The sequence below is a fragment of the Protopterus annectens genome, chromosome 9.part0 (genome assembly GCF_019279795.1).
Source record: "Protopterus annectens isolate FY-2018-M chromosome 9.part0, PAN1.0, whole genome shotgun sequence".
Taxonomy (NCBI): Eukaryota; Metazoa; Chordata; order Ceratodontiformes; family Protopteridae; genus Protopterus; species Protopterus annectens.
In genome coordinates, this window is record NC_056743.1 from 316,712,295 (window position 1) to 316,728,261 (window position 15,967).

A 15,967-nucleotide genomic window follows, 5' to 3' on the forward strand; every position below is an offset into this window, starting at 1 on the left:
TGATGTCTCATCCTACGACCCAAGAGTGATGAATAGTGACATAGGTTAACACAGATGCCAAGTTATGGTAAGTACATAATTTTTTTTTTTTTTTTTTTTTGCAGCTGTCAACCCTAAATGCTATGCTTAGTTTATAGCTCATGAAAAGGTCTCCTTCTCTTCAAGCTACACTATTTATAGTGATTTGAGCAGTGTAGAGTTTTGAGGATAGTTAGATTTATTAATACTGTGGGGATACATGATTGAGGTCCATTGCCATTGCTTCAGCTTCTGTCCTGCAGTATCCATCACTGAAACTTTGAAAACTGTAAGGAACTGCCTGTTCATCAGAGAATCATAAGGAAACAGTGGCACAATTTTAAATGAGCATGATTCATGGCTCTCAACTTCTCAGCACCAGAAATCTGGGCAGTGCCAAAAATAGGGGAGATTAAGGCCAAACATCCAGAGTCATATTTTAAATATTCCTCTTATAAAATTAGAAACCTGCTAGAATAATTGATTTTGCATTAGTGTACATTTCCAAAGGATATAAAATCCTAAGTTAGTCATTGTTTAGTGACTTCATTCCTCAGTAATTGGCCAGAAAAGCACAAAATGTATGAGGAGCAGACCAAAACTGAGGTAAAAATCCAGACAGTTGAGAGATATGGCACGGTTTAGCTTATTTGCAGTTTAGTATAATGACTCTTCTGTTAAGGCCACTTGCTTGGCCACTGGATAGCTTTTCACTCTTAAGTCATTCTTATGTCAGAGCATTAGGTGATTGGAGGCTTGCAACATACATTACATGTAATATTAATAGCTTTGTTATCTGCATTCAGCTGTTTTGCAGTATTGCTTTTCTCCAAGGGCCAAGTGCAGTTTTCTGTCACCATGCATCCTCGCAGTTGAGGATCGCAAGGGTGGTAAACAGAAATTCAAAGGATATTTCTTTATTTTTATTTTACTTTTGTTTACTGGTGTATTACTTTGACAAAAACTGACAATCTGCAGCTCATTTGAGACCAAAAAGATTGTTTCCATACCTAGACAACTGGCTCCTCTCCACACCATCCATGCATCTCTTTCAGTAGTCCCAGATACTGTTTGCTCCAGATTTGTCACTTACTGGGAATAACAATCAGTTACATGAAGTCAAATCTGGCACAAGTACAGAGCCTGGAGTTTATTGGCGTACATCTGAACACGACCGCACCAATTGCATCTTTTCCATCCCATTGTAGAGCCGCCCTCAGATTTCAGGTTCAACAAATTCTGTCCCATCCATCTCCTCCAGCCAGATTCATTTTTCAGTTGTTGGGGTCTGTGGCATAATCAATATTCCTACTTCCTTTAGCATGTTATTGTTTGTGTGTTCTTCAGTGGACTCTAGCTGTTCAGTGATTTATTCTTAGACAACCCCTATTTTTTTCTTGTCAAGCGTACACTGATTTTGCAAATGCCACATCCTGTGGTGGATCCAGTCAGATGACATTTATCTAGGCCAGCCCTTTGTTTTACTGCCTATAATGGCCACAGTGACTACAAGCAACTCCCAATTGGGGTGGGAGAGGCATTACTTAGGAAGGATGGTCCAAGGGACGTGGTCCACCCTCCCCAAGAGACTAATTTGCATATTAGTTTTCTGGAGATGAGAGCAGACCTCTTAGCGTTGCAGGCATTTCAAGAGTCTCTTCCTTTGGGGACCATTACGATTCAGACCAACATGTTTGTAGTCTGGTACATCAACAAAAAAGGAGTAACCTGGTCTTACCATCTTTGCCAAGAGGCTGTGAGAGTGTGGCAATGGACAGTCTCCATCAGCCGCTTTTTAGTTGTAGTACACAATCAGGGAAAACCAATGTACTAGTGGGCAGACTTATGAGGTCTGTTATGATACCTCACGAGTGATCTCTCAAACAATCGGTGCTGGAGGAAATTTTCTGTAGTAGAGTCCAACCTTTCTGTGACCTCTTTGCATTCCCCCACAACAACAAGTGTAGCAAGCATTTTGCTCTGATCCATGGGGGGCTCAGAGATTTGCTGTAGTCCACGTTTGGCCATCCTGTCTCCTTTATGCTTATCCTCCACTTCCTTGATCCCCAAATTCCTACAGAAAGCAATCTGGTTGAATAGCTCAGTCCTCCTCATTGTCCCCTACTGTCCTTAACAGGTGTGGATCCTCTTTCTTTGGTTGCATCTTCTCTGTCCTCTGTTTTATTACTGGACCCGACTCCAGATCTCCTGTCTCACCCATCAGGGATGAGTCATCCCACTAGCCCAGGCTTTTTTCCCCTGTATGTACTATTACCCTCACAAAAAAGACTCCACCCACCAAGAAGGTTTTTAAGAGCAATTGGAAAAGATTTTTCCCTTTGGGCATTGATTAATAATGTTGAGTCTCTTACTGCCATCCAGTCTCTGCTGTTCTTGATTTTCTGTGTGCTCTTTTCAAAGGAGCTTGTTTTTTCTATGATTAAATTACATTTGGCAGCCTTTTCAAATTTATATGTAGGAGATTATTCTTTGGCTTCTTCCAAGTCATGTAAATCTTTTCTGAAAGGCACTTTCCTCTTTAGACCCCCAATAAAGGATCCTTCATCTCCCAGGGATCTGAGTGAGGTACTCCAAGGTCTTACTCAAAAACCCTTTGAACCTTCAACAAAAAATGTTTTAAAATTCCTGTCATGGAAAACCACCTTTTTAATAGCTATCACTTCTGCTTAAACAATTTCTGAATTCCATGATGTTCTTCGTGTTTCACTGTTGCAGTCATTAGATTTGAGTAATCTGCTGGCAGGTTGCCCTCAGTCGGCCTGAATAACAAAGTCTTGGGTCCTGTGTCGGTTGCTGTCTCTTCTTCCATGACGACAGGGGTATTAAACATGCAGCCGACACCATTTTAATCGGTCTTTCTTAACGCGTGGTGCCCGAAGCAGAAGCAGTTCGCAAGTGCCGGTTGGCCAACTCCTGAAATTTTGGTTTTTGAGTTTCAGAACCGAAGTCTTCAACCTAAAGCTAAGTACCCTGTTGGGGAAACTTTTCTTGCTCCTTACTGATGTCAGTAAAAGTTAATAATTGTATTTGTGGGAAGCAAATACCTCATAAGGATTTTCATTTTGTACTGTATTCCTTGCCTAGGCCCTGACCATAACGTGTCTTGCTGTCAGTTTTGTGCTAAATTTAACCAACGCACTTTTAAGTGTCTGTATATTTTTGCTTCTAAATATTTTGGCTCAAGATTTAACTATCCAGAAATGTCGTCTGTTAGCAATCCGACTACCAGAATTCACAAAAAACGCAAAGAAAAAGACAGAGACAGACCATCGAGGTCCAAAACCGGCGACAAAGTTTTTCCTAAGCCAGTCGCCTGTTCACCGGTACTCAGTGAGGTGCTTTTGCAGCCCCTGATGCCCGCTACTTTTGATTCTCAGGCCTCTACCGAGACCCATTTGGAGTCTGGTATGCCATGAGACACTTCAAGTATTGAACCCATGGATGTCTCTCCCTTAGATGGGTCCGGAGCCACTGAGCAGGCACCGGCTTCTGAGAGTGTTTTCAGGCCTAAAGATTTGCATATTAAACCAACGCCATCATCAAAAACAAGGCCAAAACCAACTTCTATGTCTAAAAAACCGATGCATGGGCCATGTGATCAGGCCCCTATGCCTAAAAAGCAAATGATCAAAATGGCTGAGGATTTAATTACCTTGATCATGGGTTCCCAACCCCCTCCTGCTAAGGGGCCTAGGCAAGGCACTGATGATGAATCTTCAAATCAGGTTTCCATTTCTTCTGATCAGGAATTTTCTGTTCCCCCTTATGAGGACTCTGATGCAGAAAAATCCATCCCTTCTGCTTTCGCTCCTGAGGATTTTTCTTTTGGAGAAACTTTGCATGCCTTAAGGGAACATTTTCATTGGGAGAGTCAGGATTTTTCAGAATCCAAAACGAGGCTTAGGGATTTCCTTCTTCCTCAGCATAGGCCTTTGGCTACACCTCCTGTTTTAGACATTGTTTATTATGTTTTCTCAGAATCCAGCATGGCTCCTGATTCCCTGCCTCTGGCTCCTAGTAAGCCAGACAGGTATTACAGGGTTCCCGACTCCCACAAGTTTCTTTTTAAAAACCCTACTGCTGATCCTGAAACAATTTCTCGGGGTCCCAAGGGTGTTAAGGCTTCTACTGCTAAAAATCCTACCCCTTCTGATAGAGACTCCAGGGCATGGGATAGATGGGGTAAGAAGGTTTACACGTCTTAAACCCTGGCTATCAGGGCTTTAAACTGTCAGTTTCATATGCTTAAATATCAGCAGCATGTCATGGGCTTACTGAAACCAGAAAATTATGTTGATTTCTGACTGTGCTGGAAATAGTTATAGGATTTATTGCATTCAGCTGAACAAGTTGGAAAGCATACTTTGCAATGTGGTTTTGATTCTTTGGATGCCTCTTGCAGGGCCGCCGTAACTGGATCTGTGATAACGCATGCTTGGCTCAAGGAGCAAAATCTGCTGAATCATGTTAAAGCAAAATTGTTGGATGCTCCTTTACAACAGGACAGTTTATTTGGTAAGGCAGAAGAACTTTTGAAAAAGATGGAAGACGAAGCTAAATCTATGCAAACTGTAAAGGATTTCTTACAAGTGCAGCCACCCAGGTTCAGTAGGCACGGGCCTACTAAGAATTGGTCCTTTCCAGTACCCAACAGAGCCGCTCAGGTCAAACCTAGACACTTCAAAGGCTCCAGGTTTCAGTCACAAGGAACTTACAGAACAAAACAATGGGGTGCCTCCACCTCCAAATCTGGAAGTAGCAAGCCCCCCCCCCCCCCCCCCCCATGGTAAAATGTTTCAGTGACTTTCCTCTGCCATTTCCAAGCACTTATCTTTTGCCAGCCCGTTTGGGGGGAAAAATAGCACTTCATGCACAAAATTGGCATACAATTACCCAGGACAAGTGGGTCTTGAAATCTGTATCCCTGTGATACTATATTTATTACCACACGTTGCCAATTCCAAACGGATGTCCAGATCTGCCTCCAAATCAGTGGGCAGAGGCCCAGAAACAAGTTCTGTCCCTCATGGATATGGGGGCTATTCATCCAGTACCAGAAAAAGGAAAAAGGACAAGGTTTTTATTCAAGACTATTCCTGGTACCCAGAAAAGACAACTTATGGCGTCCAATTCTGGACTTATCCATTCTAAATACTTTCCAGGACATTCCAAAATTCAAGATGCTAACTCTACAACAGTTACTGCATATGCTGGGCAAGGATGCCTGATTGGTAACTCTAGACTTAAGAGGCTTACCTGCATATCCCAATCGGGGAATCTTGCAGGCGATGCCTCCGCTTCAAAGCAGGCTTTTTGCATTACCAGTTCTGTGCACTGCCCTTTGGCTTATCTACTGTGCCCATGGTCTTCACAAAGTGCCTGGCACCAGTAATTGCATTTTGCAGACAAAGAAACATTCAAATTTATCCTTATCTGGACGATTATCTAATTCAGGCAGAAAACAGGGACACTCTTTTACAACATCTGGCGTTTGTGAAAAGGCTTTTAACATGCCTAGGGTACACCATAAACGAAAAGAAATCACAACTGGTACCCTCTCAAATAATTGCATTTCTGGGTGCAAGCTTGAATATAACTGCCCAGATGGCTTACCGCACGCCAGACAAACAAATTCAATTGATTACATACTTCAAACAAGTGGCCACAAAAAACAAACTATATCTGCAAGACGAATTCTGCGGGCCTTGGGGTTCATGGCTTCCTGCATTCTACTAATGCCATATGCAAGACTGCATATGAGTAAACTTCAATGGTACCTAAAAAGCTTATGGAGTCAACATTGTCACAGCCTGGAAACACTTAATCTCTCTCATTTCTTGCCTGCAACAGGAGTTCCTATGATGGGCGGAGGGCCTGTCACCAAAACAAGGGACTGTCATTCATTCCACCCCCTGCCACCCAAACCCTGACTACAGACGCATCAGATTATGCTTGGGGGGCCCATCTGGCAGGGAGATGCATTCAGGGCGAATGGAGCCCAAATCAAATGCACCTACATATCAACCAGAATGAAATGCTAGCTGTACAGAATGCTCTGACAGCCTTCAAGGACTTTCTTTTTCCAGGACAACTACTGATAAAGACTGACAACACCACAGTTATGTGGTACGTAAACAAGCAGGGGGTACCCATTCCTACCCCCTTTGCAGACTAGCCATGGCTTTGTGGAACACAGCCTTGACATAAATACATCTACAAGCTCAATTCCTGCCAAGAAAGCAAAATACTCTGGCAGACGAACTAAGCAGAAATCTTATGGACCCACACGAATGGCAACTGGATCCACAAATCTTCAGCATGTTGACATGAAGATGGGGAAGCCCAGACATAGATCTTTTTGCCTCTCCCCAAGACTATCAGTTGGACAAATTCTGCACAAGAACTCATCAAAAAAAGCTTGGAAAGTGGATGCTCTATCCTTCAGCTGGAAAAACCTATCAGTTTGCCTTTCCCCCCTCTGCCTCTGCTCTCCAAGGTTTTACTAAAAGTCAGACAGGAAAAACCGAAAATGATTCTGATTGCTCCAGACTGGCCTCGCCAACACTGGTACCTGCTTCTACGCAATGTCACACCTTTCTCTGTGGCACCTGCCTCAGACACCTTACCTACTGTCTCAGCAGAACTATCAAATTCTGCACACACTACTTCAAACTCTGAATCTTGCAGCATGGCTAATCAACTAATTTCACCAGTCGCATCTCTCAGTAAACCTGTGATGGATGTCATTTTGGAGGCTAGAAGGCCTAGTACTAGAAAATCTTATGCTGATAAATGGAAACTATTCTGTGCCTGGAACCAAGCACAAGGAATAAACACAGCAAGGCCCAATATTCCTCAGATTCTGCAATATTTAACTGAGATTCTTCATAAGAGCCTATCTTTTTCGTTTATAAAAATCCATGCCTCTGCCATTTCGGCTCATTACAACACAGAGCCTCCTCTCTTTTCTCATCCCCTGCTAAAGCAGTACCTCAGATGGGCCAAAAATTTGAGACTTCCCAGGCGAGCACCAACTCCTGCATGGGACCTCAATTTTGTATTGGAAAAACTCACCCTACCTCCTTTTGAACCTGCTGCTACTGCAGACATAAAATTTCTCTCTTGGAAGACAGCTTTTCTTTTAGCAGTCACTTCAGCTAGAAGGATTTCAGAACTACAGGCTGTTATGGACATGTGGAGCCTTTCATTATCTTTTATCCGGACAGGGTGGCCCTCAGGACCAATCCATCCTTTATGCCTAAGGTGGTATCCAGTGTGGCTCCTAATCAGACCATTCATCTACCAACTTTTTTCCCAAATCCACAGAACAAGGGGAAGCGGATTCTGCTTTCATTGGATGTACACAGACAACTAAGATTCTGTTTAAATAGGACAAAATCTCTATACTGGTGGCATTTGCTGCAGGGGCAGAGGGAAAGGCTATTTCAAAGCAGACTGTTTCAAAATGGATAAGCCATTGCATTCGTTTCTGCTACATGCACCATGGTAAACCTGTCCCCAAGGGGATCAGATCCCATTCATCCAGGGCTCCATCTACTTCTGCAGCTTTTATCAGAGGGGTTCCTACCAGAGACATTCTAGAAGCTGCTACTTGTAGCTCAGTTCATATGTTCACCAAACATTACCATTTGCCTCTCTTTTCTAAATCCAGAGCAGGCCTTGCCACTGCTGTCCTGCAAGCCCTTATAACTGCTCTTAATGCTGTATATTTGCATTCTCCCAACCATAGCTTTGGGATTCTACCCAAATGTAATGACTGCAACAGTGTAACACGAAGAACATAGTACAGTTGTGTACACGTACCATAAATGTAGTTGTTCGAGTGTATTCACTGTTGCAGTCCTGGTTACCCACCCACCAGCCCCCTTTTTCTCTTTCATTACTATGCTCAAAAGTCTTTTTGGTGTATTTACTTTTAGTTGGAGGTATATTTTTTGTGTTCCAAATTACATGCGTGTGTGTGTGTGTGTGTGTGTGTGTGTGTGTGTGTGTGTGTGTGTATATGTATATATGTATATATATTACACACACACACACACACACACACACACACACACACACATATATAATTTTTTTTTTTGCGCCCCATTTGGGGGGCACCTGACATCTAGGGCAAGAAAAACTGATTAAAATGGCATCTGCTGCATGTTTTTATACCCCTGACGACCTGACGTCATGGAAGAGACAGCAACCAACTCTGGACCCAAGACTTTGTTATTCAGGCCAACTGAGGGCAACCTGCCAGCAGATTACCCAAATGTAATGACTGCAACAGTGAATACACTCTAATATCTACATTTATGGTAAGTGTACACAACTGTACTTTATTTCTTCAGACTCACTATATTATTTCCTTAAAGACCGGGATCTTTACTAACAAACCCTTCTTTTTTACCTAAAGTGGCTTCAACTTACCCCCCCATCCATCCTTCTTCCTATAATTTTCTGGAGGAACCATTTGGATTTCATATTGGAACTTGATAGTTCAGGGTTTGATCCCTATTCTTTGAGCTGTCCCTTTATCTAATTAATTGGGATTTTATAGCAACAAACTCAGTCTGAGGTATTGAGAATGGAGTAGGGCATTATGGGTAGAGGCAGGCGCTTGAGAGTTGGATCCAAAGTCTGAAGTATGCGACCAGGTCGGATCTGAGGTTAATGAGCCAGGAATCAAAGGAGTTAGTCTTTTTGCATTTTTTTTTTTTTTTTTTTTTTTTTTTTTTTGCCAGTAGGGTGGTTGTGGCTGGACCTAAATATTACTGTGTTATCGGCATGAAGGATTAGTTCTGGAGTAAGGTCATGAGAAAGTTTATTAATGAAAATAGAGAAGAGGTGCTAGGGTGGAATTTTGGGTACTCCCACTCAAAGAGGTGTGGACTGAGAGAAGGAACAGCCTTATTTAGCTTTGAAGAATATGTTTGACAAGAAGTTTTAGAAATAGGTGATGGATGTTCATAGGTTCATAGGTTCATACTAGGCTATCTGCCCAAGGGCATTTATAAGCCTAGCCCATAGTTATGTGGCTTTCGCCACCCCTTTAGTTTGAATAAAAACTATGCCTATCATTTTTCTGTGCCTCTGTCAAGCAGTGACACTGAAGTAATCCCTGGGGTATATCTGCGATCTCCCATCCATTGGTCAAGATTCCTCTTGAACAAGGCCAGCGAGGTGCTCTGCCTCACATGTACCGGGATTTTGTTCCACAGCATAGGGAGTCTCTGGGTGATGAATCTGTCCCTCCAGCACGTTCTATTTATAACCGTGTCAAGGTTTAAGTCTCCGCCCTTGTGGTTCTGAGGGATCTAGATTTTTGAGGTGAAGCATATTCATCAAATCTGGGTTTGACATGGCCTTATATGTCAGGCACAGGTCACCTCTGAGCAAGCGGTATGAGACTGAATAAAGCTGGAGTTCTTTCAGTCGGGCAGCATAAGACATATTTTGAGACCCTTTATCCTTTTGGTGAGGAACTTTTGGGGCCTTTCAAGCTGCATCAGGTGTCTGGTCAGATACATTCCGAACGGGCATTGTACTCAATCATAGGTCTAATGAGTGATGAGTACAGGGGACGATGACCTCCCTTGATCTAGATGTGAATCCCTTCATGATCAGGTGGGCTTATATAGAAGGTTTTCCTAACTACTTTAGCAACATGAGTGTCAAACGAAAGACTACTGTCAACTTGGGTCCCCAGATCCCTGATGACTTTTTCTGTGCTCAGTGGATTGTCACCTATATGGTAGCTAGGGTAACCTTGTTTTTCCCAAGGGTATGACTATGCATTTTTGGCGCTTAACTTCAGGCCATGGCTCTAGCACCAGTTATCCGCTTCTGTGAGGCCCTTCTGGAGGATATCTGTGTCAGATGTGTTTTCGACTATGGCCTAGTTTGCAGTCATCTGCAAACTTTGTCAGCCATAACCCTCCTGTGTTTGCTTGTACTTCAGAAAAGTAGATGCCAAACAAGAGTGGACCCAGGACTGAGCCCTGTGGGACACCACTTGTGACAGGCTTTGAGTCTGACATGGCTCCAGCAACTCTGACCCTGTGGGTTCTGTCGCTAGCCAGTTTGCAACCCATCTTGTGATGTATGGGTTTACATTCAAGCTGATGAGTTTTTCGATGATACCTGAGTGGGGTATTGTGTCAAGGCCTTTGCCAGGTCGAGGTAGGCTGTATGGACTGCCTTTCCTCATCAATGGCCTTGGTGACTGTCTCAAAAAGTCAACCAAGTTTAAGAGGCAGGATCTGCCTTTGACGGCCAAACTGGGTTGGATCCAAAGTCTGCAAGTTCCCTATGTCTTTATTTATGAGTTCCATTATGATCCTCTCCATGGCTTTGCAGATAAGGCTTGTCAAGCTAATGGGGCGGTAATTTCCAGGGTCTGTGGAGGCACCGCCTTATGAAGTGGGACCACAGTCGCCGGCGCCACTCCTTGGGTACGTATCCTGAGGTGAGGCTAAGATTAAACAGCTGTCCTAACTGTGGGTTTAATTCCTCGTTGAGTTCATGAAGCACACAGCCGGGACACCATCCGTCCCATGGATGCTGTGTTTTTGCCTTAGTGAGGGCAGTTCTCACCTGGGCGTTGGAGATGTTTGGGGGCTACAATCCTCTGGAATAGATATCTCTCCTTTGGGGAGGGGGAGAAGTTTGCACTGAACCTGTCAGCCAGTATGTTAGCAATGTGTGTAGGTTCAGTAATTTTCACATCATTTTGAACTAATTCTGAGCATATCTGGGAGTTTCCTCCTAGGTTTCTAACATAGCTAAAGAAGGCCTTATGATTGTCTTTAGAGTCCTTGGCGATTTTTCTCTCAAAATTTGCCTTGGATGATTTTATGAGAGCTCTTAGTTTTTACTTATAATGATCAAAGGTGTCTTACCTTTCAAGGATTTTGCTCTATCTTGTAGTAGCTTCCTCCTTTTGTTGTAGAGCTTGTTTATGGCTGGGGTCCACCAGACTGGACGCTTGCCTTTGGTACAGAGAGTCTTAGTTTTGTTTGGGATTGCCTGATCCATGCAGTCCTGTAGGTGCTGGTAGAAGGCATTTGTAAGTGAGTCAGCGGTTTGAGTAATGTTTACCACTGGCTCAGGGGCCTTAAAGGAGACCACACTAGTTTTAGAAGTGTGAAATCGGCTTTTGAGAAGTTTTTCACTGTGGTCTTTTTTGTTTCAGGTGGGGCGGATGAGGACCTCCAGCGAGATTAGTTTATGATCTGATCTCACCAGTGAGGGGTATACTTGGTGTTGAACATTTTGATCCCATGTTCGTGATGATGAGATCAAGTATGTTTTCACCTCTTGTGGGATGGTGACTAGTTGTTCCATGGCATTTGAGTTTATGAACTCCAGGAATCTTTGGGTTAGAGTGTTCGGGCTTGAGTAGTGTTCCCAGTCTATATTAGGGTAGTTGAAGTCACCTAGTATGATGGTGTTTGGAGATACATTTATCCCTCCAATGTTTTCAGGAAGGCCATGTGAGGTTCCTGAGTTTGAGAGGGTGGCCTGTAACATGCTACAAATTGCAGAGCAGTCTTGCCTATGGTTAATTGCACCTGGATGGTCTCAGATGCATCGTGCGTTGCCACCAACCTTGAGGTGTGGGTGTCCTTTATGAATATGGACACCCCTCCTTTCTTGGTGTTGTCCGGATTTTGGGGCCGGAACGATGATATGAGGTGAAACCTGTTAGTGCTGGGGTGCTCTCAGGAGCCTTGAACCAGGTTTCTGTCACAGCACAGACATCGATGTTCTCCATATTGAGAAGGGCCTCGAAGTGCATCTTGAGATTGAGACTTCTGGCATTGAGCAGCATTACCCTTAGTTTTTTCCTTTTGGTGTTCTAGGGTGGTAGGTTTAGAATTTGAGCCTTGCCTAAAAAGGCACTATGGGGTGGCAAGAGCCTTTGCCAATATCCGAAGCCCAGGGTGACAGGTGCAAGCCGCCCTTGGCAGCGTGGCTTGTCCAGCATGTCATCCCAGGCAGACAGACATTGGATCCCTTTGAATGACACCAGAATTTAAGCCAATTATTAAAGCTGATCATCTTATCACTGTATTGTGGCATCATTCTAGGTGAAGGTAGGATACTGCTCAAGGTCAGGGTCATACCTGCCTGGGCTACATAATCAGAGAGCTCCTCGACGTCCCTTTTCATGTAGTCCAAGGAGGTACGTCTCAGGTCGTTGACACCAGCGTGGACAATGACTGAGTCGTACTTGTACCTGCTGTTGAGAGACCTGAGTGCTTGCATTATGTGGCGGATTCTAGCGCCCGACAGGCAGCTTACTGTGACCTTCTCCTTACTCAGTCTGGTGAGCGGGACGTGTTACTAATGCCAGTGCTCTGAAGAAAGAGAGGAGTTAGTGGTTGATAATGGCAAAGGCTTTTGTTTGGTTAATGAATATTGCTCCTGTCAAGTTACCCTGGTCCATGTTAAGGAGAATGCCTTCAGTTAGACACCAAAGTAACATTTTTATATTGTGGCCTGTCCAGAATCCTTGCTGTTGTAGGGCAAGGAGATGGTATTTCTGAATGTAGCTAAAGATTTGGATATAATTTTTTTTTCTAGTACATTCCCAAGAGTGAACATGATGGAAATGGGACAAAAGTATGAGGTGTTTTGAGGTTTAGGCTGCTTAGGCAGGAGTGAATTGAGTGCTGATTTCCAGATGTTTGCCATTGCATTTTGTGTCAGGCAGAGGTTAAAAATGTGCTGAAGAGGCAGAGTTAGAAATTCTTTGCATTGGTAAATAAACCAGGGAAAATATGTAGCCTGTACCTGGGGAGGTCTCTCAACCTTGATAGTTTGGAAAGGGTGGATAAATTCTCTGATGGACAGAGTAGGTTAGTTATCCTTGCTTAGTCTGGATTAGGTTTAGAGAGGATTTGCGTCCATTGTGTAGATTGACATCATGCCAGAAGTGCTTGGGTTTATTTAAGAGGAAAAGTGCTTAGATTATTGATGGTTTGCTTTGTGCCTCCATATGGATTGCCAAGCCAAGTTCCAGAGTTTGATAAAGGTAGCATGATTTTCCAGGGTTGGGTTGTTTTTCCAAGACTCACAGGTTTCATCCCTTATCTTGAGGAGAGGCTTAAGCTCTTTGGTGAGCAATGGGATTTGTTCTTGTTTAATGGCATGCTTTACCTTGGGAAGGAATTTGACCTGGAGTTTGAGTATTTGGGTTATGGTTGTATCTGCCATGTTAGGATCTTGGATATTCACTGTGGTAGACCAGTTAAAGGTTGCTTGTTGCTTTTTCATATTGGTGATATTTTGCTTCTTTTGGGGTCTGAGGGAAGACTGGTTTTAGTGAAAATTTTAGAGGTAGATTCCTGAGCTGAAAGATGACTGGTTAGTGATCACTGGAGACAGGGCAAAGAATATACATTTTTTAAATAGTTAATGGTTCATTAGTGATTAGTACTTAAAAAGTTGAGTCTGTTGGAGTGCACATTTGGGTGGATGAGTTTTGTGAATAGCTGTAAGAGGTCCTCATTAACTTGCAATTTGGAAATATCATTTGAGAGGGGACCTGAAATGTTAATGTTGAAATCCCCCAGGATAGTCATGTTTGTATCTGATGTTGTCTTTCAGTCTGTTCCTCAAGTGTTGGGTTATGAATCAGACTTCAACCACTTCTCAGACTTTGGATCTCTAGCTCAAACTCCTCCCCTTACCCATAATCCCCTCCAAAACCCCACATTACCTCAGATCCTATTTGCTGCTTCCAGCAATCAGATGTGGTTGATGTGGCTTAAGCTTTAGGAGATGAGCTATGCTCGCTGTCTGGGTTATTAGCACTCCTTTTACTAGAATCTTTGACTTTTTTTCTTGTTGCTGCCCCCCCCCATTCAAAATATATAGACAGACATATTTTCTAATTGTTGAAAGTGTTGTTTCCTTCTAGGCCTCGCTCCTTTCCCTACTAGTTAACTAGTAATCTGCTTACCATTGCCAGTATTCCTTTACCTCAAGTTTTGGCAGTTCTTTGATTACCGTTGCTGGCACTGTTGCCTTCTGCTGATTTTCTGTACAACTGTACTCATTTTCCTTATTGGGTTTAACATGTCTGATAAACTCACTGGATTTAAAAAGTGCTTTTCATGGAGCACAAGATACTTAACTTTGATTCCCAGTTAGAGTGTGCATTGTTTAGGGGCTGCACATCTTGAGATAGTGTGAATATTGTTCGGACTTCAACCAGAGAGCTTTGGTTGAGCCTGTGACTAAATTAGTTTTTAAGGATGTACTCCCTTCTTTCCCATCTTCAGTGTCTGGAGCTTCACCCTTTGCAAAGAAACTGGCAGAAAACTTTCTGGGGGAGAAAAGGGAAAAGACAAAGGAAAAATCCAGGGAGTCTAGGAAGCCTTCCCCTGATCTCTTTCCTCACTTGGCTCCAGTTTCGGCTCAAATGTCCAAAATCCTGAAGGACTCTGTTCCATCTACTTCTTCAGATCTGACACTCCTCTGTAAAGTCTACATGAAGGCTACGTTCTCTTTATGCAAGAAACGCCACATAACATTTCTAAACCTCCACCTGCCTCCTCATTCTTTAGGTCTTATAGTTGCCTGTCCGAAGCAGATGTTGACAGAATGATGAGATAATTTCTAAGGACTCTGATTCAGTTGGGACTACTCATGTCTCGATCTCCCACAGGACCTATGAACTTCGGACCATCCCAGACAACTTTAGTTAATCCTACCCTGATCCATACCATGACTTCGGAGGTACCAGATGTAAGAATCCCAAGATTGTCCATGTCAGACGTGAAGGCTTGGCCTTTATTAACTCTGATGCCTTCTGTGATCCATCTGATGCTGACATTGTTGGAGCTTAAGGAGTCTTGGAGCCATAGATTTCACACTGGATCTGTTAAGGTTTAGACTTTTGAGGCTTTTGGAGCCATCTGTTCCCTTAAGGACTTTGCCTCAAAACAGAAGTTGGAGCAGAGCTGTCCAGTGCCAGAGTCATGGGGAATCAATGGGCTTCTCTACTCAGATGGCTTTGGCTCCTACTGGTATAGTCTTGGGCTCCATTGGCTTCTGCATTCAAGGCAGTGGAGAGAGCTCTTCACATGACTGGAGATAGGACATTGCTGCCCTCCAAAAGGTCCACCCTCCCCCACAACTGTCTGCCCTTGGGTCCTGAGTCAGCTCATTCTGTTCCATTGGGGCAACCAGTCCATTCAAGCTTCGAGACAGTCCTTTTGCAGGACTCCCCACACACATCTGGTTATTCCTTGGAACCCACCCCCCTAAGCATAAATGTAAGTGGATGCATATTGATTCCTGCAGGAATCCTTGACAGAAGAGAGTCGCCCTTTGAGGATGTCTCATTTGGAGACATTTTCAAGTTTTGGAAACAAAAAGTGTTTGGTCTTTCAAAGCTCCTTCCCAGGAGGAGTCTGTGTTTGTTGAGGCTTTTGGAACTGGCTTAACTACATCCTAGGTGTGGTACCCCTGGCAGTTTAAATGGTGGATCTTATTTCACGTAAGGCTTGGAAGGCTCCAGATGCAACAAAACCTAATCCTAGAAAGCCAGACAAGTACTTAGTTGCACTCAAGGACTGTGCCTACTGGATTAGGATCCCTTAGTTGATGCCATGTTGGTTTCAGCAGTTGCCAAAAAGAAACTTGCCGAGGAAAGTTCTTCTGTCCACCCCTACAACAGGGAGTCTAGGGCCTTGGTCACATTTAGGAAGCAAATCCTTTGCTTTAATGACCTTTCCCTGCAGTCACTGCATTACCTGATACATTTTCAGGGTTTCAGAGTGATTTGTCAGAGTGATTTGACTAAAAGAAATTTGTAAATCCCTCTCTGTCCATGGCGGAGAATAAAAAGACCATCTCTTGGCAACTGGCCACCCTTCAGTCCCTGCCATTATGCCTCCAGGCAGTTGAT

At 43.5% G+C, this 15,967-nt stretch overlaps 1 protein-coding gene across 1 annotated transcript in view; it reads left to right on the forward strand.

Annotated features, from left to right (window-relative positions):
* The window catches only part of ANKFY1 (ankyrin repeat and FYVE domain containing 1), a 1,799,901-nt gene that overhangs the window by 128,874 nt on the left and 1,655,060 nt on the right, over positions 1-15,967 (forward strand). The window contains exon 5 of the mRNA XM_044082101.1: positions 13,272-13,306. Coding sequence (XP_043938036.1) covers positions 13,272-13,306 — 35 coding nt within the window. The remainder of the gene's footprint in view (positions 1-13,271; positions 13,307-15,967) is intronic.